Genomic DNA, 27902 nt, shown 5'->3' with positions numbered 1-27902 from the left:
AGAAAAAAAATAAATTAAGTTTACCTTACGTCGAATTTTTCATATTTGTACTTGTTGAAGAAAAATAAGTTTAAACTTCAAAATGCACTTGACAATTCAAATTTAGAGCAATATTGTTTTTAAATTAAAAGAATATAAAATTTTAATAAGAATATCTATAAATCAATACATGAAATGTAATGTCTGTTTGTGTGTGTTTGTCCTTCAATCACGGAGAAATCAATGAATGGATTTTGCTGAACATTTTTACGTAGATTTTTGAGGCTCCAAAAAGGGTTCTAACAATAATTTGTTTGTCCTTCAAGGCCATAGCAGCCTTAAAATAGTCTTTTTTAGCACTTCACCTGCACAGCCTGTACTGAGGACCGGGGTGTATTTTGGAGTTAAAAGGGTTCTTTGATGCTCAGGGAAGCAGAATAATTTAACCAGCCTCAAGGATCAGTAGCTCATATACACAACCCGTGGGTGTGGGTATATTTTAAAACATTAGAAAGGGTTCTTGGTGCTTAACAATATGGCGGCGTTGCAGTTTGTACTACCTTGAGGCTCATTACTTCACCTGTAAAACCTGAGAGCTGGGGTTTATTTTAAGATATTAGGAGGGTTCTTTGATGCTCAGGGAAGGGGCGGCGGAGAAATTTAAATTCTTTTGACCAAGACCCATCAGTTCATCTGCACAACCCGTGGCTGGGGTATATTATGGAATATTAGAAGGGTTCCTTGGTTTCTAGAAAAAAGGCGACTATAGAGTTTGAATTGATCCAGAATAAAGCAAATACTTCCTCATTGTGTAGAAGAAGAGTGCCTATATATTAGAACTAGGTATGCGCCTATGAAATGAGACTTTCGGCTATTGGTCCCAAGGTGTCGCTGCGCGGACATCATTGATTTTCTATAACCAATTGAAAAAAAAACCGCTTCTCAAGGCCATTAAATGCTTACGGAAGCTTACAGTGGACATGCTCTAAGCAGAGCACAGTGCTTCAGGTGGTTCCAAAAATTCCGAAGTGGGGATTTTGACGTTAGAAATAAAGAGCGCGGCCGGCCACCGAAAAAGTTTGCAGACTCCGAATTGCAAGCATTACTTGATGCTACACCCCAGTCAAACCGTTAATGGTGATCGCTACCAACAACAATTGGCAGATTTGAACCATGCTATCCGCCAAAAACGTCCAAAATATGAAGCCAGGCAAGGTAATTTTCCTTGATGGCAACGCACCACTGCATCGCTCTATAGCCACTCGCTAGCCTGTTGAATCGTACAATTAGGAACCTCTTGGTCATGTGACTTACTCACCAGACCTGGCGCCTTACAATTATCACTTGTTTGCATCGATGATTTACGCTTAGATTATCACACTGAAGCCAAAAAATGGATAAATGGCTGGTTTGCAGCCAAAGACAATTTTTTTGTTTTTGGAAAGGCATCCATCAATTGCCTGTAAGATGGGAAAAATGAGTAACCAGCGAAGGCATATACTTTGAAAATTAAATTTGTAACCATTTTGTCACAATAAAAGATTTATAGATAATATAGATATAATAATAGATTTCCAAATTGACATCAAATTGATCAACTGTAAAAATCTTCTTGTGAGAGAAAAATTTCACAATTGACCCATTTGCCTTGATCTATGTGAGAATTTTCTGGCACCAGAGGATCCTCCTGGTATTCAGAATGTGGTGAGGTATCCTTGTGAAATGAATTAATCGCTAGCTGTACTTTATAGCCCTCATAATGCTCCTAGGAGCCACAGAGAAGTCTTTGGCAAGACTTTTCATCGACTTAATTGGATCCTCCTTTATATTGTTCTCCAAACTTAACAAGAACATCCTATCCCTCTCTAAATTAGGCCCTCCAATTCCTTACATCCTGGAGATGTCTTTTTTATTTTTTCATCTGAACCAACGTAAAAACAGGCTCCTAGAGCACTTAACAATATACGCAATCTTCATCACATCAATTCCAGCATCTAGGATATCTGAGATATGCTGCCTTTTAGTTTGTTGCTCGCTCCTAATGAAGAGATGACTAAATGATTATTATAGTTTGTTTATGTAAAAATGACGGCAAAAAGAGAAAATCAAAAAATAATCACTAAGCCTTTCCATAGTAATGAGAAAATAAACATTAATTAACAGTCCACGTTTTGCTCAGGTATATATTGGCCATCATATTATTTGTATGAATAAATTTTGGCAAGCATATACAAATGTATAGTTAATAGTTATTCTTTTAATAAAACATTACATTGCAATATTATAATACAGTATCGAATGAAATACTATGAAGGATTTTAATATTATGAAATATATATATGTAATTCATTTTAAAAATTGTGGAGAAATAATATGTCATTGATAGTCTGAGAGTACATAAGACATAAAAAACAGGTGGTATGATTAATTTATTTGGCTAACTACCATCTGATTTTGGGACTTTTTCATCTTTATTTTTGGAGAAAAGGTTGCGACATACAATAATTAATATAACGACGTAGTGACCGTTAAGGCCAAAAATATCGGACCGATTAGAAAAACTCAAAAGGGTTTAGGAAAACAGTCCCCGGAAATGTATGCACATCAGATAATATATTTAATATTTAAAGAACTTTAATAATTTTTGTTTACCATATAAGAAAGTTTAACTTTTTCCTATACGAGTGTTAGAGCAAAACGGTTTGTATTATTGTATGTTTAATATTTAATACATAAAGTGATAGTGTGAAGAAACTAATGACGCCATCAAATAAGAAGAAATAGTGAGATCCAAACATTTGTATTCTATTAGTTAGGTATGCTAAAAACATAGATGGCCCTACATTTTTTTTGAATGAATTTAGAGATGTCAATAGGTTAATAAAGTATTTTGAAACAGATTATTCTATGAAGTATGTATACCAATTTTTAAATTTGAATACAATTTTATTTCACATTTAAGAATATTAATGACGGATTAGGGAGATTATTCAGACTATAATCCAATTTATTTTTAAATTAAATAGGGTTCATTAGTATGCTCTGAACTTTGATCCCTTCAGTCCCCTCACTCTGAATCAAAGACATTATAATTGATAGATTGAAAGGCCTAATTATTTTTGTTCATCCCAATATCTTATACAATATAAAATTGTTGAACCTTAATTTTAGTTATTCATGTATTTTATCACTATGAATAAAATATAGGAGGTTGCGCATTTCCAATAGTAATTGTTACGTATTTTATATATTTTGTGTTCCTATGAATTTGAAGTATATTGTCCATAGTGTTGTGTCAGCCTTCCACCCAGTCCAGTCTTTAGACTGGACATTAAAACTGTCGGTCTTTCGGACTATCAGTGCTAGGAACGGATTACCAAGGAAGAAATAAAGTTGAGTTACGTCATCAAGGTTAGAACTTTATAAGTTTCTAGGACTGAACTACACTGGACTGAGATTGAAGTGAATGGGACTACAGTCTTCAGTCTTTAATAATGTTTCTTTACAAGCGATACAATTAGTTGAATTTCCCTTTTGGGAAGTTAAAACTAAAAGTTGGAAATTTTATTCCATACTGTATTATAATATTATTTGGTAATATTTTATTGTAAGAGTAGTTATTATATCCTTTCTTTGAAGAAATAGCCAAAATTTCTTAATAAAATGGCCAATATATATAAACGACTAGGTATCAACAAGAAATTGTATTCCTGTTCTTTTGGAAACGGAGCATATGTATAAAATAACTTATTACTTTATTTATTTGTTAAAACGAATACATTATGAAAATGCCATGACGTATAAAGGGAGAAGAGGGAATCGACAACTGACAGCAAAATATATAGGGTATTTATATATTTTTTTGACTTTATTGGATTTGCATTTTATTGTTCATTGTGTAGAGATAACATCATAGTATTTCTTTCTGGAGATGCAAACCCATTTTGATTAAATAATTTTGTGAGGAACCACATTTTATTATTCTTGATTATTAAAGTGTATTTCAGTAGAATATTTGATGCAACAAACTACATTCATACCCCTTAGATGCATAATAAAGTATCCAATGTTCATCTTACTCAAATCTATTACAAAAAACACATTAAATTTTAAAAATATTTGAATGTTTATCTAAGCAAATTGGAGGAATAACAAGATTCAAATTTTATCAGGGATGAAATAACGAAAATATTATAGGCCTTTAAACGCCTTTAAAAGTATATAAAATACAAGCAATTCATTTGTGAGTCCAAAATATGTGGAAATAAAAACCTACATGCATTATGATATATGTTTCTAGTACCCTTTACCGAATTTTTTTTTGCCGAATGACCGTCTTGCTTTAAAAAAATAATAAATAGATTAGAAATAGAAAAAATGTTTAAGAAAGAATGTTTGAAATGAATCAATTATTAATTAATGAACACTTAGTGATTTCAATTCGTTGCAAATATTTAAACATTTTATCTTATAAAATGGGAGTAATTTCACAGGGAATCATAATTACATAGTATTGCAGCATAAATCAACATCAAATATATTCATTATTTTTGGGTTCTTTCACCAAAGCGTCCGGTTAGAAAATGATATTCGCAATCTTTCCACTCACGATAACATATATGTATTTCAATATAAAAAAATTTACCTACGTGAACACCCAATGCCACAGGTTTGGATGAAATTTATATCAAAATTGTCTTAAGTTTTAAATTTGCGTGTATGGAAGAAATTTTCGTCCTGGTGAAGAAAAAACTTGTACATGAAAACAATTGTATTTTTTTTCTCCATAATCCTGGCGGTGGTCCCTGATGCCTATATATTCATATATTAGAAGTGTATAATTTTGCAGAGAGGGGAGGGGGAAATGTCTTTTAAGTTATTAATTTGATACCTAGAGTCAAGACTTTTAAATATTACTTATTTTACAAACATGCCAATAAAAAGGTTGCTGAATAAATATTGGTTAAGTTCCGATTATTTTATGTAATTGTACAGTATTGAAAGGACCGTATTAAAAATCAAGTAAATACCCGATTAAGATTAAATTTTAGAATTATTTTACAAGTATTTTGCCGGGCAAACATTATTTTATATAAAACATATGATTATGAAAATGTTTATATTTTCCTAATCACACTAAAAAACAACGGAAAAATAGTAAGAAATTGACTTTGAAAAATATTTTCCCCCATTTAACAAATTTTAGTACTAAAAAAGTATCGGTACAAAACGGTTTTTCTTGTTCCCAAAACCTGCGATAAGAAAATATTCTCTGTATAAGAAAGGCTGATAGATATTAATTAGAACCTTGCGAAAAAATAAGAAAAAATTCCAATCCGATGCTCATATTAAATTTTAAATGCTGATATCTTCATTTTAACAAAAATTACTGCAACAAAATTTTAAAGTATAAAAGTTTATGACCTGTACTTTCCAATGATTCCTTAAAACAATTTTTAAACCCTGAGTGAGACTATTGCCATAAACGTTGAGGATCCGGGTCAGGTTTACTTTATTACTCAATACATGATTCTCAGATGATTTGTTGAAAATAAAAATATATTAATTCATATATTCTTTAATTTTTATAACTCCAAATGATGATTAAATTTAATATTATAGCTTAGGAGTAAAGTCTTTGAAAAATCAGATTGCACTTTGAAGTGAATGTTCGGCAGATACGTTAGATGTCAGCTGTTCATAACTTGTGCCATTGATCAATTCAAAGATCGGGGTTATACATTTATGACGTCCAATTGACAGGGGGTACCAATTTAAAGATTTTTTAGCATAGGGGTATAGGATATTTTGGAGTGAACTACATTGAGAACTGATCATTGGAGGGGCGGAGTAAAATTATCAATTATCAAGTGTTTATCAAACACAGTGGGGGCCAAAATTTTACTTTTTACCGGACATCATAAATGTATGAATCCTTAAGCTAATTAGATATATATTTAACATTGACATAAATTTCAATCAAATATGGAATTTTCCATTTATATTATTTTGTTTATTTTAGTAAAACTTGTATCGAAGGGGTTTCCAGTATTTTAATAGTAATTTTTTATTATTATTATTTGCAAATTTACAAGAATATTGAATGACAAATTGATTGATTCCTTAGAAATGGTACAAGCCAGGTTTGTGACGTTTTTTCCTTCATTGGGAGATAACGAGAATTACGAAAGCAAAATCAAACGACTTGGCCTCATCAATTTGTCTCATAGACATGCAATTAAAGATATTATTACACTGGACCAAATTTTAAGCAAAAAGATTAACCTATCTCCCCCAACCTGGATACTCAATAAAGGCTATCTGTTCCACAAAACGAGACCCTCCCCTCATAACACCATCTACCTACCAAAACCAAAGATTGACATTTTTAAGCATATTTTTTATTACAGATCAATTATTCTCTGGAACAACATAACTTTTTGCTTTCGCCAGGGAAGTGAGGCTGACCTCAAGAGATTTTTATATCATTCTTTTTTTGTTTGACACTTGTTTGCTTTTGTTTTCGTTCTGCATTTTCGCGATTTTTTTTTTTTGTTTAAGTTTTATCTTTTATATTTTAATATTTGTACTGTAAATGCATCACTTTTATTAAAACGATAATTTTTATATTTTATAAAATAAGTCGACCTTTATAGGCTTTGTTTATTGCTGCTGGTCGAAATAAATGGATAAGTGGACAGAATTTTCTCTTATTTGTTTTAGTAACCAAAAATTGTACACGATATACGTATATATACATTTTTTTACAAAGTATTTAATTTTAGAAAATTGCCTTTAGGGAAGAAAAAATAATTGCACAACAACTTCACTTCAAAATTCAAGAAATTTTATCACAGATATGCCAAAAAAAACTGTGGTTATACAGAAAATTTGAAGAATATTTGGTAGAATAGAAGCTAAGGTGTATGAAGTTTTATTAGATCATTTGTAAACAGCCTTGATAAGAAAGAATTAAAAACAAATCCCACTCTTTATATAGGAAAGAATTACTCTTATGTCAATCCTCCAATCTACTCCGAGTCCAACAAGGTCTTACACTTCTAACTCCCGAACAAACTCTCATTGTAGCTCTCCATCCATTTGATACTAGAAACTGTATTCAGTAAACTTAGTTTCTAGTATTGAATTCTCTGTCTTTTATGAGCAGACCCACTAGTTTCACTTAGATGTTCTATCCTCAATTATCAAGTAATAATAATTAGTGTTGGATAGGGATGTTAAAATTGTCGAAATCCTCGTAAGAATACGAAGTACTATAGTTTATAGTAATCCCGTTCAGCAATTCTATCAAAATTCACGAAATATAATTTTCTTTTTGATTACCACTACAAGGATTTAGACAATTTTGACATATCTATTGATGAAATTTTGGTCATGTTAAAAAAAAAAAAGAAAATCAACTTTGCAACCCTGTTTTTCTGTTGAATCCCTTTTAAATTTTCCCTGGATGATCTGAATTTTGTTTTTGATTGATTTTCTCTTAATAAGAAGTATACCTAAGTTAGTGGACTACTCAGGGTATTGTGACTACATTCAATGTTTTTACCCTATCTAAGATATTTATGTGGTGATTATCATACAACAACGTAGTACTAGGGATATATTCTAGAACTCTCTCGGTGTTATTGTTTATACCGATCGCTCCATCCTCTTTTGTTACTGAGACTCCAGGAAGAGTTGATCTACATCATAATTTTAATAGCGGCAAATATATATCCAAAGGTTCTTCTAGCGAAGATAAGACTTCAGTCTTGCTGGTGTTGACCCCTAGGCCTGAGGGGTCTGAAAATTATTCTCCTAACACTGTTCTCGTATATTATTACAGGCGATAGTACCCGGTATTGGCTTAAGTTATTAGGCGTCAAAAACATGCAAATTTTGCTGTAATTATGTAGTAAATGACTCCTTAACAAATCTTTGGTGTTACAATCCGTTTTTCATGAGCATACGTAGATACTCACTCATTAGTCTTTGCCCGGACTTTATCTCCTTAAGAATAAAAAAGTATTAATAGCAACTACAGAAAAAAAAAAATATGACTTGATGACCACTTGGGAGTACTTTAGCTTGTTAATAAACCTCATAGAAAGTCATATACCTTACATTTTTTATGTAAAATACTTCGTTTTATACACTGTATGTTATATAGGAATGTTATAAAACATTTAAAATTCAATATTTTCATTTAAACCCTGTTCTATCTAATAGATAATAGTAAAAAAGACATTTGAATACCAAAATCATGTCTATAGCTTCAATATTAAGGAAGTTATGACGAATTTCTCATCGGAATTGTATCTTTTTTTTTTCATACTGTTTATGTTATAACCTACACCAAAATCTGTGATCTGGTATGATCTTTCAATGATCTTTGCAGTGAAAAAAATGGCAGAAGAAAAAAAAGGAAACGTGAATAGTGGAAAAAATGGCAAGATTCTTTTAAACTGATATAATAGTCTAAACCTCAAAAGAGTAGAGTCGACCCGTTCTTTGGGTGGGAATATTATCAATCCATATGTAACAATTGAATATATTCAAGAATTGAAACTATGAAGGGATCCGTTCACGGAGAGCTTGGAATTTAAATATAGGGTCATTATAAGATATTGAAATCGTATACAATAAGATAATTTTGTTATGAGTTAGGTTGTACAGCATCATAAAGTATAGGATCACTCAGGAAGTAAAAAATTGAACAAAAATCTTTGAAAATGCATATTCTTTGAATAGAGCTTTAAAAAAAAAAATGGAATAAATTTCTCTGATATTCTGATCATTCATTATCAATGATGAATAACTTATAAAGGTTAAAGAAAAGAGTATCATTTTTCATCTAAAAAAAAAAAAAACATCTCTCTCGAGTTCAAAACAAGATACAGGATCAATGAAACTACTTTATCAATAAACAAAATACACATGAAAAAAACTTTAATAAATTTAACTTTACTAGTTTTACTTTTATTGGTAAATTTTTTAACAAATTCTTCCCTTGTTTTATAATACAAATCGGATATTGTGACCGGCACCTGGCAGGAACTGGGATATCGTTTTATTCCCATCCACATAGCGTTCGCATAAGACAAATATCACTAAAACCATTATTATTTTTTACAAACGTAGTTACATATTCAAAGGTCATTTTATCATACTAGAAAAATACACTTATAAGTTTATTGAAAGAGCCTAAAAGTCACTTGTTACTGTTCTCATAACTTGGCTGGATACATTGGAAGTATGAATTCACAGTCCTAGATAAACAACTTCGAGAATTGATGAACTCTCGGTAATTACACACAATTCAGCCTGTTTTGTTCTCCTTGAACAAGAAATAAGGTTTATGAAGAGACAAATACCATCGTTCTATTGCAATTTTAGACTGCTCCAACTGTAACAAATCGACTTTTGGAAACTTATAAAAGTAATAAATAGTTAAAAACTATTAATAAATAATAAGAATCGGAATCGGAAATTAAAACATTATTTTCCAGATTCCGATCCAGAAAAAACACCTGATTCTCCGATTCCGATTAATTGTCCCATCACTAGTAAGAAGTTACCGTAGAAAACAAAAGTCGCCTCCCCCATTTGATACAATAATTCAATGACCTAAAAAAATACAAGTTTTGACTCTTTTGCATGAGATATTGTTAAATATTGGGAGAAAGTTTTTATATTGCAAACACAAAATGGTAGTTTTTATATGAGGAATTATTTATAGCTTATAATTAGGGGTGTAACGACCTTTTTAAACTATCAGAATCGGCTCAATAATGCAAATTCCACCAATACCTCTGCTTACTTAATTATAGGCATAGATTATTAAGAAAAATAAAATCTAATTTTATTATTTTAAACGGTCAACCAATAAAAAGAAGTAAGGATCATTAGGGGTGTCTGCAGAGAAAAGGCTGGAAGGGCTGTAGTCCCTCCACCTCAAAATTAAGGATTTTTTTATTCTTACTAATATTTGAAATTACATTAAATTTTCCAAATTTTTTGAAAGTTTTTTCTCAACAGGTCTGGATTTTGAATTTTTTTGTGAATAGCTTTTTTGAATTTTTTCTCCGAAAAATTTAATATTTGAAATATTTTCCCAAAAAAATCTTATATTTGAAATTTAATTTTAGAATTTTTTTTCTTAAAAATTTTAATTTGTGTAACAGTTCTGGATTTTTTCAAATTTTTCCCATAAAATTTAATTTTTTGAGAATAACTATGGATTTAAAAAAAAAATTCTTTTTTTAATTTATTTTTATTTCATTATAAAATTAAGTTTCATATAAATGAAAGTCTATTCAATAATGCAACCAATATATTGACCCAACCAGACATAAATTGACTCTTGAGCACAGAGAGGAACTTACTTTTGAAATAATTTTATTTTCCAATTCTTTACAACTAATTATAATCATAACTGTGATTGATAAATTTATATAAATATAATTTTTCCCCGTCAAGTCCTAATTTATAAAAAGTTAAACAGTAAATCAATATATATCGATATCAGAATTGTTCTTAAAAATGATATCGGAATATGAATAAGAATTGACTGAAATTCTGTTATCGGTACACCCTTACTTATAGTATGAATTGTAATGTGATAAGTTAGGCCACATAAGACTCATCAATTTCATTTCAATCTATAGTACAAAGCTTATTTGCAACCATAATATAAACTATAGCTTAAACAAAATTGAAAATATTCAATTATTTTTCAAAAAGGGTATTTAGTAGCCTATAATGCACTAATAAGCGTTCGGTTAGTCAAAAGGGTTAATAGTTTAAGCTTATTTTCTTATTACATTCGAGGGTCGTTTGAAAAGTCCGTGCAAATTCCGAGAGATGGCACTACAGTCACGTACTGAGGTTATGTTTAATCAGTAGCAGCATATCTTTGAAGAACACAGTCCAACTTTCAGTGAGACTGGTATATAACTTTCTGTAAGGCATTCGTTTGAATCGAGGAAGTGGAGTGATTTTCAAAAAATGGACGAAAAAGAATTTCGTGTATTGATTTAACCTGCTTCAGGAGTCTTGAAAGAAGCTTGATAAATATGACATTTACATTTCAAATGTTACATTTTCTAGTAAAAAGCAAAAATTCCTTAATTGGGGCGGGGGAGGGAGCTACAGTTTCCCCAGCCCACTCCCTATGGACACCCCTGTTAAAAGAAAAAAAACTTCCAGTTCAGTTCTGCACATCTGTCCTAAAACTAATAATTTTTGGTTCTTATTGAAGTAACCCAAGTTTATTATTATTATTGTTTTTTAATTAGTTATAGTACTGAGAGTCCAAAGGGAAGGCCCCCTAGGACTGATAAAACCGGTCATAGGACTGGTCTGGTTCGAATAAGTAAGAATTGACACAACAGTAACTGCGACTTACCTTAACCAATGTTTGGTGGCACCCAATGTGACTATATATAAGGAGTGTCTATAAGAAATTTATTTGTTTGTTTTTTGACTGAAGTCATAGAGTAGCTAATTTAGGAGGAAATTCGATAAAACAAATTGTATTAATACATAATACAGTATTTTATTTACTCATCAGACAATACTATTAGTGTAAATTAATTAATTAAAAGTTGTTTTTAATGAAAAATAGGTCAGAAGATAAATTTTCAAATATGTATACAAAATAGTGGACATCTGATGGATTTGTACAGGTTGTCACAGCACAAATACGCCTCGTACCTCTAGAAGAAGACATAAATCTTGGAACAATATGAGTTAACACTTAACACTAGTGAATAACACTAAACTTGGCTCAGTTGTGATGCCATCAAAAAATTGTCAGCTAACATCAACCAGACTGCGTTGCAAGTTTCTTATCGGCACATCTTATATATGGACACCTTGTGTGGCGCCAGAGTCAAAAATCCCTTTTTTTCACGGGGGAACAATAAATAATTTAATTATAGAGAATAATTCCAGGATGCAAGAGAAAAAGTTACAATCTCCCTTGTAGTATTTATTCTTAGAAGATATGGCTTAAATACAAAATATTACAAGAGTAGGTACTACAAAATAAATGAAGGACTACATTTATATTCTTGGAAATGAAGTAAACCACAATTAAATTAGATGAAAGGATGTAAAAGTTGCTCAATTGAGAAAAGTTTGTATATTTGATTAACTCTAAAATGATTCAATTATCTCTGTAAATATATACGCAATCAATTACTTAATCCTTTTTATACTTATATACTATCTATGAAGGCCTATTACTGATACATATATGGACATTTATGTTCATTAGGCAGAAATCATGTCGTTTACCATACACACTGTGTCATTTTTTTCCTCCTTCTAGTTATAAAATTTGTAATGAATTCACTGATGCATTATGAAATATGATAACAAAAATGAAATTAAAGAAATAAAATCATAAAATATTTAAGAATACATAATTATCAATGAAAGTACTCCCTAGGGATTCTCATTTCCCGGGAATTGACTTAGAGCGGTATCCCGGGAAACATTTTCTTTTAATTACAAGATCCTGTTAGTAAAAAATAAATACAGGGAAATTGAAGCATATATTTTTGTATCTTTAGAAAAAATAGTCAATTTTAAATTAATATTACTCAAAGCTATAAACCAAGTGGCGAAAAAAAGACCCCTCGCCAAATATATATATAATCCTGTGGACGCCCTTGTAATGAGCATACATACATATAAATAAATGAACTTTGTTTTATCAATAGTATTCTAGCTGTAGTATCCGGCACTGCCCAGAGCAATTAGGGGTCGGCTAAAAGACACATTTTGCTTTAATGATATAGAAGACAACTCCCAAATAAATCTTTAGTGTTACTCTCTGTTCTCTCACGAGCACAAGCGGACGTATAAAATCAATACTCATATCAATTTATAGGCGTTATTTCCTTTAGAATGGATTAATAATAATAACAAGAGTTTGAAAGAAAAAAATAACATTTTGGTATTACCCATGAGTACTTTTGTCTTTAGAACGCTCATTAACAAAAACAGGTAAACCCAATGCTCCCTGTATACACGCTCCATGCTACATACAAAACGCTAAAGTGAGATAATTCATTCTTGCGTATGTGCCAGCGTTTCTATTCTATTCACATCTTAATATATACTGCTAATGCATATTAATTATGATATTCAGAGTTGGGTTTTTAGTAAGAGCGCGAGAAGAAGGTGGGAGTGAGACATGTAGTACACCCGCTTTAAAACACTTGTTAATATCAACTGTCTGTTTTATGATTATAATTACAACATTCGTTGTATTTAGTATTAAAATAACATTAGTGGCGGGAAAATATTATAATTAGATATAAATTCATACTTATTTATTTTTAAATCAATTTACAACAAAGATGGGTCAAGAATTATTTTTCTAGAGAGAGATGTTAGCACAAATACTGCTTATGATATGATGAACAAAAAAGAAAAAAGAGCTCACACATCAACCGTTTTTCCTATTCTAATCACATAGTTTATTCTCGACATAATCTTTAGATATAAACAAGAGCCCAATAACAAAAGTAAACAGAAACATAACTCCTAGTATGTAGACATTCCCAATGCTACATGCAATATTTCACCAATACATTGTTATTTCTAAGATAAAAATATGTTCATGATGTATATCAGGGAGCCCTATATACAGTGCACCCAGTATATACACTTGATATTACATGCTCACATCTGAAATATGTTGTTGATACGACTACATTTTCATTTCTTAAATCAAAATATGGTACCGATATACAGCAGGGAACACTATATATAGTGCACCCTCTAAACATGCTCGAAGCTACATGCAAAACAACTTCAAGATTTACATGGACTAGATTGTTGTTTGGCTCAAAGATCCATACAACCATCCGTTCAGATAAACTTTGCTTTATTAATATATATATATATTAGATACATAGGGAGAGGACTCTAAAATTAGAAAATTTTAAAAACCGTTTTCACTTCTACATAGTTTATTTTATGCTATTTTTATGGTAAACTTTTCAAGTAAAATGTTGATAATTCAACATTTTCTTCACTTTTCATTCAATATATCCCCCTCCATTCTGAATGATGGCTTCAATATACGGGGACGAACGAGAAACCCAGCTGGCCTTGAGGAAGTCCGCAGATAAGTTGATCCTCTCCCCCGTGATCACAGTCTTCATGGCATCGACAATTGGCTCAGAAGTCTTGTTTGTCTTGCCCTCCAAGACACACCAAACAGCAAAATTCAGGGGTATCACGTCGGGTAAGGACGAAGGTCAGAAAGCAGCCTGCCGAAATGCTTCCCCTTTTGTACATGTTTGCAGGGCTGCCGTCTTGAGTAAAAAATTGTTGTCCCTGGGGAACGTGCTCTTCAACCATGGAAATACATGATACCTGAGGACCTTGTCGTATGTTGCTACCGTCAGACGCCACGACGCGAAGGAACATGACCTGAGCTGGATGTTTGATCCTGAAGGTTCCCTCCAACTGAGCTCTTGATTCAGCCAAGAAGCGATCATTTCTTCTGTTAGGAACAGCGTCCAGTGTGAAGATCTTCTTATCGGAGATCGACTTGTGGGACGAGGAGATCGCACACTCTCTGCCGTTTTGCTTGTTGGTGGAACATTTCTGATCCACAAAAACATCAAATTGTAGCTTTTTGTCAGCTCTTTTAAATGGAGTCAAGTACAAAACTGTCAAACTTTTAGAAATGAGGCTAAACGGCCTCGAAGATGATTCTAATTTTTGAGTCCTCACCCTGTATTATTTGATTAAGCTGAATTTAAAAATATGTAAAATCCTTAGTATTTAATAATATTTTCAAATTTAAATAAAAAATACTCCTGAAGTGATTTGATAAATTTTTTGAATAGCCACCTTTTTACATTTACAACTATTTCTTCCTATCGCAGTATTTTCCTTTTGAATCCATTTAAAAGAGTGAGTTTATGGAGATTTCACAGTTAGGAATGGAGAAAAAAATCAAACATACGTGACTTCTTTAGCAACAAAAAATTCCTCGCTAACCCACCATATTTGGACCAATATTGAACACGTGGTCCTCGTTTCGTTTTTTTGGTCGTGCGTATGAGTGTGCACATGAAATACAAAGAGTAACCAGGAGCGACTGCAGGATCATATATTTGGAAAAAAAAAATTCAAAAATTAAAATTTTATGTACAGAAATTAAATTTAAAATATTAATTTTTTGAAAATCAAATTTAAATATTACATTTTTTTTGAAAAAAAATCAAAACTTCATAGTTATTCTCAAAGAAATTCAAAAATCTACAGCTTTTCACAACAAATTAATTTTTTGGGGAAAAAATTTCCAAAATTTCATAAAAAAATTCTAATATCCATAGCTGTTCCCAAACAAATGAATTTTTTTAAGAAAATTTCATATATCCCTAGTTTAATTTTTTGAAAAAAAAAAATTAAATGTTAAATTTTTAGGAGAGAAATTTCAAAAATTAATCTACTCACAGAAAATTAAATTCTATAATTTTTTTTTCTTTTTAATATGAAATTTCAAATATTGAATGTAAAAATAAAAAGCAAAAATTATTTCATTGGAGGGGGATACAGCCCCTCTTGGCCACCTCTTACGGACGTCCCTGGTAACACGGAGGGTTTTCTTGGGGTTTATCATATTTTTAAATGAAAGTTGGACTGTTTGTCGATGCCTAATAACTCCAGGTCATTCCAGGTGCTACGGCTAGTACGTAACATGAGGATTAAAAATTCAAAATATTGTATCCATGTCGTCTCCCTCAATGATATTTTATATTTATGTTCCAATGCATTATATAAGATATTAAATAAACTGCAAAGGATCTTATTAGAAATAGGTACATATATCAAACTATATAATCAAATGTTTCATCATATATTGAGACTTGTTTCTAAAATGAGAATAGGATATTATGTCATTAATATATCAAAAAAATAAAAAATCTTTATTTCTTAGTAATTGCATATTTTAGCACAGAGTTCTGTATCCAGGAAATGGATTCTACGTATTAAGAATTGATAGGTAGATATCTCCGCATGTTTCATTTAAAAAATCATACTTATGTCATTCTTAAAAGAATATTTGCACCAAAATATCATTTATACACATATTTACATAACTCGTCTACATAATATGACGAAATATTTTTCTATATTTGAGTATTTGACTGCTAAATAACATTTGTAATACTAATATAGGTATATTCCTTCAATTTACGGTAACCTATCTTTTTTCCCTGCCAAATTTCATTCAATCATCTTTTTATTTAGCTTGACTAAATGGTAATGCATTTTCGGTTAAAAAAACTTATTTCATAATAATATTTTTAACAACAAGATAAATAATGGTCTCCAATTCAATCGTCTTTTTAAGTTATTTTACAAAATGATATATGTTCTTATGCTAAATATCATATTACTTCAAAAGTTAATATAGTGATATCATTCACTATTATTCAAATAAAATATGTATTACTTCCATATTCAGGTTTTCTTAAAAACACTTTAAATTGGACTTTGCCTTTTTTTTTTTTTCGACTCCCCAGTTTTGTCCTTTCTATGACTAATCTTGATAGTGTATCCATGGAATTCTCTAGAGGAAGAAATTTCTATGTACTAAGAATAATTTTATTGTGTATTTATCAATTACAAGAGGGTTCTTTTGGTCTAATTATTAGGTTTCATCTGGGAGAGTGTTATTTTTCTTTTAACAAGTAAAAGTATTTATTGAGAGTATAGTACTCTTATCTTTAATTGAAGGAATTGGTATAATGGTACTAAGATTAGAAACTAAATGGTGACTGAGTTAGAATATTTATCAAAAAACTGTCGAGTCATCCCAAATCGTATTAGAAAAAACAACTATTTATAAATTAAACAACTCTGTTTTAAGTCCTTAACAACCGTTTTTCCTCTACTAATTTTTAAAGTTACTTTTTTCCTAACAAACTACTCTACTTTGGTCATAATTAAAGATGGTATTTGTGTTCAGAAAAAACTAAGTTTAGAGATGAAGGAAAGGAAAAACAGTTGTTGCGTGTGCTATTTCATATTTTTTCCCATTATTTAATATGGTTGTCATGTTGTTAAAGTCTCCCTCTGAAGTAAGAATTCCACCTATCTTTGGTGTAAATTGTTTTAAAAATGCATAATATTCATACATATATACGAATTAAATAAAGTTATAATATTTATCCTGTCATTAATGCTATTTTAAATGTAGATGGTCTTCCTCTTAATATATGTAATTCATTTCTTCCCTCCAAAATCATAAGACAGGCAGCTGATAGTAACAAGGGTCTTAACTCAATAACACCATTAGTCTCGCTACTGCCTTCTCCTCGTGTTCATTTTTCGTTACAAAAATGACATCCTTATTTAGGAATTATTTTTAAAGTTGAAGATTCAGTATAAAATGGACATGTTAAAAAAGAAACAGAACATCAACTTGGTAACCCTGACAATTTAAAGAATGTTTTGGAGGAGAGAAAGAATAATGCTCATGACGTTTCATTAGATCAGCTACAATCAGCTGTCACAGGAGAGGAATGAGAGAAGGAAATAAACATAGGCCTTTGCTAGAATTACCTTGATGTCGATCCCCAATTCTACTCTTAGTCCAAGAAGGACTTACAATTTTAACTCAGTAATAAATCCTCAAGGTTACGCTCCATCTTTTATGAGCACACACGAATGTTCAATCAGGTTTCCAACATAATTGAATCTATTTAGGAAAGGATGTTCACTACTCAGATATTAAATAATAATGACACCTTCTAAGGAAAAGAAAATACATTCTACAGATAACCAATTCAAAAAAAATAAAAAAACGGCCAGGTAAAAAATACACCGGATTTTCATCGGTTGGTTATGTTAGCTACCGCTCCCCATTAAAAAATTATCACGACCCGTTACAATATGGAAATCTACTCTCTTTTAATTTACAAGCCAAGTTCCAAAGTCTAAAAAAAGAGCATTGGATAATATTTAAAGCTTTACTCTAAAGACAAAATATTTAATTCAATATAAAAAAATCAGATCATTAATTATTTAATGTCCTCAACTTGAATTTTAACATGATTTTTGTGTTTGACTTTGGAATATTTAAATGAAGAGTAATAACTATAAATAAATGTCGGGATTTATTAATTGAAGAAATTTCAGAACTCATAATTAATTAATTATATCAACACTTTAATATGTATGTGACCTTATAAAAAAGTTGATGTATATGTATTTCTTAAAATTAAATTAAATAGTAAGCACATTGTTACTTTAATTGTCTCACGCAACCTTTCCTCTGAAAAGAAACAGAAGAAATGCTCGTTGTCATCTGGTAGTTAGACAAATAATTCAATCATATTATTTATTCACAATTTTTAAAATGAATTACACTCATATATATTGATAATATTAAAATTCCACATTTAATTGGTTTCAATACTATATTATAATATTGCTCCCTAGTATTTTATCATAAGCTTAGCTTTACATTTCTATTCATAGCCAAAATTTCTTCATAGAAATAATGAAATGGCCAATATATCTACTATTATATAATATTATGGTTGTATGTTATTCTTCTTCTAATAAAAACTCAGAATCAGGGTATTTATTTTAAAAACAAAGAAAGATAAGGACTTTAGACATACAATAAAAGTTGCTTAGAATTCTAAGTTACGTACCCAAGGCTATGTTTTATTCTGATCAAACCATATTCCTGGGCTCTGGAGAACAAATTTATTTTTTCGCTAATAAGTTGATTTTTTTTCATAAAACAAGATCAAGAGTTTTTTTAAGGTACGGATAGTTGATTCGAAAATGTAACAAAAAAAAAAAAAATCTAATAAACGATTTATTGTACTAACGGAAAGGAGGAGAACGTGCATATATTAAACTCGAATTGAGAAAGAGGATTAGAGAGTTTCTCTTAGTATATATCTTCATAATGTTTGAAATCGACAAGTTATTCTCAATTCTGGAATTATTTAAAGCATTAAGAAAATAATTCAAAATAAAATATATAATACGGGTACTTTCTAGTACATATATATATATATATATATACAAGGTCAACGAGGATTCAGAAAGAAATGATATCCTTTAAGAAACGGAGCATAATTATAATATAACTTAATATTTCGTTTATTTCAAGGTTAATAGAAATACAAGGTTATACCATAATTCTTTTAATATTGACGTCATAGTAGATGAGTGGTTGTGTGTTTTATCAAAATCTGTTTTCCTTGCCAGCAGACGGTACAATACATCAGATTGAAAAATTCTAGTAATAGTGACGTCATATACTATGATTGGTTACGTGTTTTGTCAAAATCTGCATGTCTTGTCCAGCAGTCGGTATGATAAATCCAATTAAAAATTCTAGCAAGCCCGATTACATGACTGTCTAACCTTGTATTTCTATTAACCTTGTATAAACATACATCCCAATATTTAAAACATACTTCAGTGAATAATAGGCTTTGTATTCAAACTTCAGAGATGAGTTCAGATGTCCAAGAATGTTAGCTTTAGTGTAATAATTCATTTTATTTGAGAGTTAATTTGACCCGTATGGCCTTTCAAATAAAATCAATCAATTTTTAATGACAATTCATTTTTGCTTCTTTAAGTGAAACTTGTAGCCCCTCCAAAGGATTAATCTCAATGAATAATTTGTCGAATACTACAAATGTAATCCATATTAAATTTTGGAAAAATCTTTCTAGTTTGATTTTGTGTTGATGGGGATCATATTTGAAACTTGTTAATTTATAGATATTTTTTAAATGTATGTATAATTAGTTCACAGATACAAAGACTTCAATTTTTATACAGAAATATCAAATCCTTTTTCGGTTTCTTTTCAGATGAAAAGTTGCGTGATACAATAAAGGTGACGACGTGTTTCATTAATTTACTTTTGTATGATTTAAAGCAGCTGAATCTACGTATGATGAGATCAAAAAGGGTATTATATTGGATTAATCAAGGATCCTTGTTTAGAATTCGTTTCATTTCAAAATGAGGTATTGATAGTAATGTTGGATCGGTTCCTAGGGCTGCATTGTTTATTTGCAGTTTTTTATCTCTCCTGTCAGTCATCTTTCTAATCGCTCCGGTCTTTTTACCATTCCTCAGCCCTAAGGATCGATTTGTCGGTCCTTCTGTCTTCTGATCCTAGCTTTATTTTTATATTCTACATTCCTAACTAGGAAGGAAGAAAATATAAACGAAAAAAAGATTGCAGGATAGATAGAACTAAAACTTTAAGCTGAAAAGTATAATACTATATAGTATTCTACGTTCTAGAAAGCAATACTTAAACAACAGACATAGTTTTAGTGTTCCTTGTTGGTAGCATACAATTCTAGACAGCTGAAATGAAGTAATTAGTACCTACGTTCTTTCACCTATTGTTAGTCTTGGATCAGTCCTAGGATTTTTTTTTACCATTCAAAGTTCCTAAGGACATTGGTCTTTCAGTCCTACGGTCCCAACTATCTTTTTATTATCTTCACTCATAGCTAGGATTGAAGAATATTAGAAGCAAGAAAATAATCATTCATTGAAAGCAAGAAGGTATGATTATACGTTCTAGTCACGCATCCCCTACAGGTATCTTGTCTCTTTGAAAGTGGTTATCAATTATGGTGTAACTTCAGCGACTCAAATGACATAGTTAGTACTAACTACGTCCTTTCAGCTGTTGATGTTTCTACAAAAGACCGATAAGGACGGGTCCTAGGACTGACACATTTTATTAGGACCGGACTGTTAGGACTCGAGTCTTTTTTTTTTTTTTTAGACCGATCCAATACTAGCTATTGTAGTCAAAAATAAAAGACCGAGTAGAATGGGCCCTCGGACTGACAAAATTAGTCAATACGGGACTGATAGGACTACGATTCACCACTATTTATAGGATTATCAATTCAATTGATATAATGATTAATAGCTATTCCCTGAATAATTGTCCAATATAACAAAAAATATATAGAAAGATAGATGCGAGTACCATATGTTTTTCAAATTTTTCCTTCCTTTTTACAGTCGGGCTGAAGAGTTGGTAAAAAGCTCGCCGTGACTAAACAACTTTTCAACAATAACACCACCGACTCATAAACTATTTTTGTGTACGTATGTATTCAGTACACGGGTTCAAATATCGTGGAAAACTAGATTTCTCTTTCTTAAGTTATCTGTGTACTTATTAGATGGGCATATTATATATTTCATATGAATTTATTTACATCAAGACAATATGAAGAAAAACGCACATGTCATTTCAAAAAAATTCAAGGGAAAAATATAAGTATAAGATATTATTGAGATAAATCTTGGGAAATACCATAAAAAGAAGGTACAGCACGGTATCCCTACTATCTACACTATGGACGAATCAGATTGATCTTCCATTACAGGAATAAGGTTTTTTCATGCCCGTAAAAAACGCATTATTTCGCATATATAAAGCTGAGAAAAACAAGATGGTGTATTAGTAAGTATTGTAACGATGAGTCGACTACTCCCCGTTGTTTTGTTCTCCTTTTTTGCCACTCAATTGGGTAAGTTAGCACAATAAAACTGGGGACAACCGAAGGGTTGGGTTGGAGTGGCTGTAGCCCCCCCCCCCCTCCAAAGATCTTTTTTCCTTTTTACTGGATATTGTAATATCTAAAATATTATTTTTCAAAATAAAATTATATTTTTGAAATTTTTCAAAAAAAAATTTAATATTTGAATTTTTTTTTCAAAAAAAAAAAAAAGATAATTGTAATAGCTGTGGATTTTTTAAAAGCTTTTTTGAAATTAATCATGGAGATTTTATTTTTGAATTTTTTTTCAAACATTTTTAATTTTCGGATTTTTTGCAAAAAAATTCAAACAAACAAACCCCCACAAAAAAAAATATAAATCTATATATAATCCTGCAAACGCACCTGAATTTAATTTGAAATTAATTTTTTTTCAAAAAAATTAATATTTGAATTGAAGAATTTAATATTTATAACTTTAGTTAATAAAATTTAATTTTTTTTGAACATCTTTGGATTTTTGAAATTTTTTTCCGAAAAATTTAATATTTTTAATTTAAAAAAATTAAAAACCAAACAATAATATATATATATGTATACAATCCTTCAGACGCCCTGAAAATCGTAGTTTAAAACGATTAAATACCTACAAAAGTTCATCAATCATACTAATCTTTTTTGTTATAATTTAGCTTCAGCAACATCACCTCCAATTCGTTTTTATGAGCCGATTGCAGTTGATGAAAGTGTGCGAACGGTTGCTTCTAAAGTTGTTGATCAATTAAAGTCATATTTTGGTGTTAGAGAAGAGTGTCAATTAATTATCGAAGAAATATACAATGCTAAATTACACGTAAATGAATATCACCTTTAAAATAATAATAACATCATTAATCAATTGTTTACTATACAAATTCCTTGAATATTTATAGGTATCGAAAGAAAGTATCTATGATTTGACCATGAAACTCACCGTAATGGGCCCAGGATGTGAGCCAGAAACAAAAACGTGTTCATCTGTAAAGATTTTCATTCCTCAACCTCAATATTGTGAGGATCCAAGTGGAATATGTCACAACTTGACAGAGACGTATGAAATTCAATGTACACCAGAATTAGTTCGTAAGATCATTAAATTTAAATAATGATATGTAGATTTTATATGTTTCAATCCGGTTCATAGTTGATCCCGTTGTTCCATCAATCAACGAAGATTTTGAAGACGTTCCTAATGCTCATACCGATCCCATTTTAAAAGAAATTGGTGAAGAAGCAACCAAATTTTTGTATCATAAGTTTGATACAACTAATGCATGCCCCATTCATTTAAGAGAAGTGGTTAGAGCGAAGAGACAAGTCAGTTATTTTTTTGTTTCATCGTGAATGTCTTCAAATAATTAATTACCTATTTTTTTCTTTCTTATAGTTAATAAGTGATTCAATCAATTATGAAATAGAGTTGCAGGTGGAAACAAATGGAGCTGACTTTGACTGTGAATATGTTCATAAAAACTGTGACAACGTTAAATTGCATCAACCTCCACTTCATTTATGTCCTGGAAAAAAGTTTTGTCTCATCCCTGTAAAGCTTAATGAAATCAATTGCGTTGAAATCAATCAAAGTAAGTATATTTCATTCTTTGACACATAAGAATTTTTAATTAATGAAGTTTTTATATCACTTTTCTAGTATTTTTTCGATAATTATATATTCAAAAACATCCTCTAAGAAGCTTAAAACATATACATAATGTATTTTTTTATATTAAAAATGTCTCTTAAATAAATGTATTAATTTTGTACGAGTATAATAATAAACTTTTTTGCATCGGGGATTTGATGACCATGCCAACATAATCTTAGATGTCTATTTGATTTAATCATAAACATAGTTGTTGAAAATAATATAATCATCCAGTATGCAAAAAAAATACCAAAAAAGTACGTGGTCACCCAAAATTTATAGAATGTTGATAGCCATATTGTATTTCTATAGTCACTCTATTGGATTCAGTCCTTCCAACACATATAAATGCTTTGTGAAGTGTGGGGTTTGGTTTTTAACCTGATTGATGTCTTTGTCGTAGCCTCATCAACCCATGGACACGGATTTTATTTGGAGGAGTCCTAAATGCTTTGTGAAGTGGCGGCAGGGGCGATCGCAGAATTATTATTATTATCTTTTTTTTGGGAGAGGGGGGGGGGATTGGTTTTTGAATTTTTTTTTTTGAAAAATCAAAAAATAATATTTCTTTGGAAAAAAAATCCAAATTTAATTCGGAATATTAATTTTTTTCGAAAAGAAGTTCAATAATCCACAACCATTCACAAAAAGTTAAATTTTATGGAAAAAAATTTCAAAAGTCCACAGCTCTTCACAAATACTAAAATTTTTTGGAAAAAAATTTCAAAAATAAAATTTTACGAAAAATATATTTAAATATTAATTGAAAAGTGCACAGTTCTTCACTGATGATTAAATTTTTTGGAAAAAAAATTAAATTTTTCCGATTTTTTTTTTTTTTTTTGAATAATTATTCTTTTGGAAATACGGATATTTGGCGAGGGACTACAGCTCCCTCAGCCCACCACCTGGGACGCCCCTCAGAGGTGGTAGTTTTTAACCTGTTTGGTGTCTTAGACGAATCCTCTTTTGAAGTATTTGGATGGGGCCTAAATGATTTTTGAAGTGTTGGCTGTGGTTTTTAACCTGCATGGTGTTCCTTCCATAGTCTTAAACAACCCATGAGCTCAGGTTCGGTTGCCTTGCATTCAACAACACGTTTTGTTCCCAAAAAGGAATGCTTCATTAACAAACTAAATTCTTTTTTGACTATGTTTTTAACAATAACAAAATTTCCTCCACTAGTCTTCTTTCTTAATTATAGTCGCAAATATTAATTTTTTGATTGTTCCGGATCCACCAAGCAAGTTAAAAACCACTGCCATCGGTATTGCAAAAAAAAGTTTTGGGCCGTGTTATTGTGAGTTTGTTTGTAAATTATGAGAATTTTTTCTAATGATAATTTTTGACACTAGCAATTTTCTCCATGGGCAATTTTCCTAGACCCTATTTTAAATATAGAAGGTTCTCATCTTTATAACAGTAATTCATTTTCTCCCCCCCCCCTCTAAAAAATTGTATAACAGCCAGCTGATATTAACAGAGGTCTTAATTCTGGTGTACCAAGTTTAATAGAAATACAAGGTTAGACCATCATGTAATTGGACTTTCTAGAATTTTCAATTTAATGTATCGTACCGACTGCTGGACAAGACAGGCAGATTTTGACAAAACATGTAACCAATCATAGTCTATGACGTCACTATAACTACAATTTTTATTTTGATGTATCGTACCGACTTCTAGGCAAGAAATTCAGATTTTGACAAAACATGCAACCACTCATACACTACGACGTAAATATTAAAAAGTATGGTGGAAGTCAAACATCAGTCGTACACGCGTTATGGTATAACCTTGTGCTTCTATTAACCTCGAGGTATACCATATTCTCGCTTTTGCTTATAGGTGTCTTGTATATCCATTTTTGGCCTTAAGATACTCAAATAACACATGATTGACCAAATAATCAGTACATTCATATGAATTATATAATTTCTAAACAGAGTATAATTAAAAATACAATCTTCAATCTTAATTACTAAAAATATTCATTATTAATTTTCTTCTGATGTAAGTTAAAGTGTGGATGATTATTTTTTGATTGACACTAATATTAGTGTATATTTTATTCGTGTGACCTTTAGAGATATTTTAATAGATTTCTTTCTTTTCTTTTTTTACTTGAATTAACTTATATACAAGTAACATCATTTAAATTTGTGGGTATCAAGCAAAAGTGTTTCCCATATGGGCAAAGATGTGGTGAGGGTTGATGCAGCTGTACACTTTTACAATGCTTCACTTCATGCTCACAGTAAAAATCAATTTCATTCGTTTCCACTTCAATATCTAATAAGTAATTAATTCCATGATCCATCTATAATGAAAATGAGGAGTTAAAACACAATAGAGTACCCAAATATTATCTACTTGTTCGCTGGCATGTAGAATGTTCGTAACATGGAGAGGACAGGGATGAGTAGTATTGAAGAAATGATAGAGAAAATTAGTTGACTCTTGAGCAACTTTTTGGATCATTGGGTTTGAGGAAGGATCTAATATTTCTGTATAGAAATTGAAGTCTTCGTACCTGTGAACTAATTATACATACATTTAAAAAATATCTATAAATTAACAAGTTTCAAATATGATCCCCATCAACACAAAATCAAACTAGAAAGATTTTTCCAAAATTAAATATAGATTGCACTTGTAGTATTCGACAAATTATTCATTGAGATTAATCCTTTGGAGGGGCTACAAGTTTCACTTAAAGAAGCAAAAATGAATTGTCATTAAAAATTGATTGATTTTATTTGAAAGGCCATACGGGTCAAATTAACTCTCAAATAAAATGAATTATTACACTAAAGCTAACATTCTTTGACATCTGAACTCATCTCTGAAGTTTGAATACAAAGCCTATTATTCAGTGAAGTATGTTTATTAAATATTGGGATGTATGGTTATACAAGGTTAATAGAAATACAAGGTTAGACAGTCATGTAATCGGGCTTACTAGAATTTTTAATTGGATTTATCATACCGACTGTTAGACAAGACATGCAGATTTTGACAAAACACGTAACCAATCATAGTATATGACGTCATACTAGAATTTTTTATTTGATGTATCGTACCGACTCCTGGGTAATAAAAACAGATTTTGACAAAACACGCAACTACTCATCTACTATGATGTCAATATTAAAAGCTTCGTAGAAGTTAAACATCAGTCGTACACGTGTTTTGGTATAACCTTGTATTTCTATTAACCTTGTGAATATATACGAGGGTCGTTCGAAAAATCCTTACAAAGTCCAAAAGATGGCACTACTATCGCGTATTGAGGTTATTGTTAGTTAATATCATCTCTGTGAAGAACACACACCAATTTTCAGCCAGATCTGTCTAACTCTTTGTGTTTGGCATTCGTTTAAATCGAAGAGTGGAGTAATTTTCAAAAACTGGACGAAAAAGAATTTCTTGTGTTCATGAAACATTACTTTATTAAAGGCAAAACGCCTCAGGAGACTAAAAAGAAGCTGATATACAGTAAAGGGAGTCTGTACCTTCCATTAGAATAGTTAGAAAGTGGTTTTTCAAAAAAATTTAGGAGTGGTTATATGTACAAAAGTGAGCCTGAACGTTCTGGACGTACTGTTGAGTTTACTACTCAAGGAAGTATTGATAAAATCTATGATATGGGGATGGAAGACACAAGAGTGAATGTGCGTGATATTGCTAGTTCTTTTGGCATCTCTAGATGTAACCTTATTTCCATTAATTTGCGACCACAATTGCTAAGGTGTGAGCTGGTGCATTGTCGTGATGGAAAAATACTTTTTGTGGACCAATCTTGGGTGTTTTTCTTGCACCTCGGTTTTTAAACAGTCCAATAACGATGAATAATATACACCTGTAATAGTTTTACTTTTTTCCAGACTGTCAATGAGGATTATTCCATGTGCATTCAAAAAACAGTCGGCATAATCTTTCCAGCCGATTCCTCGATTAAAACAAACGCCAAACAGAATGAAATAGACCGATCTGGCTGAATGTTGGTGTATATTCTTCCAAGAGATCATATTCTTGCAAACATAAAATTATTATTGAAATACTCTTTTAAAAGTGTGGATACTTGTGCATCATTTGGTCACGTAAACAAGAAAATCTTACCACTCAAATCGGGAATACATAGAATATTATCTCTATCGATCAATTTGAAGCATGGTTGGTAGGATTCAGAGCAAATATCAATTGGAATAACTAATACCGTCACTCCAATACAGGTCTTAGTCTCTTCAATACAATGAGTTCCGATTGATGAGATTTTAAGATCTAGCTTAAATTTTATTTCTTGGGATATCTACGATCAAATATAATTTTTTTAAATAAATAATTAAAAAAAGGATTAACCCCATTTCATACGGAAGACTCTGCATGATAAATGTGATCCAAGGTGAGTTCACATTCATGTCCAAGGATTCCATAATATGGTTTAATTTCTTCCAGAACACTGTCGGCAATAGTTAGGACGGCTCCATGGATTGGTATTGGACTAAAGACTTCATTATCATGATTCATGTAGGGATTTGGCGAAATCGTCTTTGCATGTAGCTCATAAACGATAAATAGGGTAGTTAAAACAATACCACTGAGTAAGCAATTCATCGTGTAAATCAATACTACAACATCAAGTTTTGATGTTCAATTGATCTCCCTCTCTCTCCCTCATTAGAAAA

General features: G+C 30.8%; 2 protein-coding genes across 2 annotated transcripts; one reads left to right on the top strand and one right to left on the bottom strand.

The window, feature by feature from the left end:
• The first annotated feature begins 21426 nt into the window (after window positions 1–21426).
• LOC121118277 (uncharacterized) lies at window positions 21427–23387 on the top strand. Its single transcript, XM_040712845.2, has 6 exons — window positions 21427–21560; window positions 22223–22383; window positions 22463–22652; window positions 22714–22886; window positions 22957–23152; window positions 23221–23387. The coding sequence occupies exons 1-6, from the start codon at window positions 21509–21511 to the stop codon at window positions 23232–23234; spliced, it is 786 nt and encodes a 261-aa protein (XP_040568779.1). The 5' UTR covers window positions 21427–21508; the 3' UTR covers window positions 23235–23387.
• A 1733-nt stretch (window positions 23388–25120) lies between these two features.
• LOC121118643 (uncharacterized) lies at window positions 25121–27902 on the bottom strand. The gene is made up of 4 exons (XM_040713228.2): window positions 27589–27902; window positions 27337–27526; window positions 25588–25754; window positions 25121–25534 (listed from the first exon to the last, which is right to left on the bottom strand). Exons 1-4 carry the CDS (start codon window positions 27829–27831, stop codon window positions 25349–25351), a joined length of 786 nt encoding a protein of 261 aa, XP_040569162.1. The 5' UTR covers window positions 27832–27902; the 3' UTR covers window positions 25121–25348.

Source organism: Lepeophtheirus salmonis, chromosome 5, assembly GCF_016086655.4.
Source record: "Lepeophtheirus salmonis chromosome 5, UVic_Lsal_1.4, whole genome shotgun sequence".
In the NCBI taxonomy this organism is placed as follows: Eukaryota; Metazoa; Arthropoda; class Copepoda; order Siphonostomatoida; family Caligidae; genus Lepeophtheirus; species Lepeophtheirus salmonis.
This window is presented reverse-complemented; position numbering and strand designations above follow the sequence as displayed.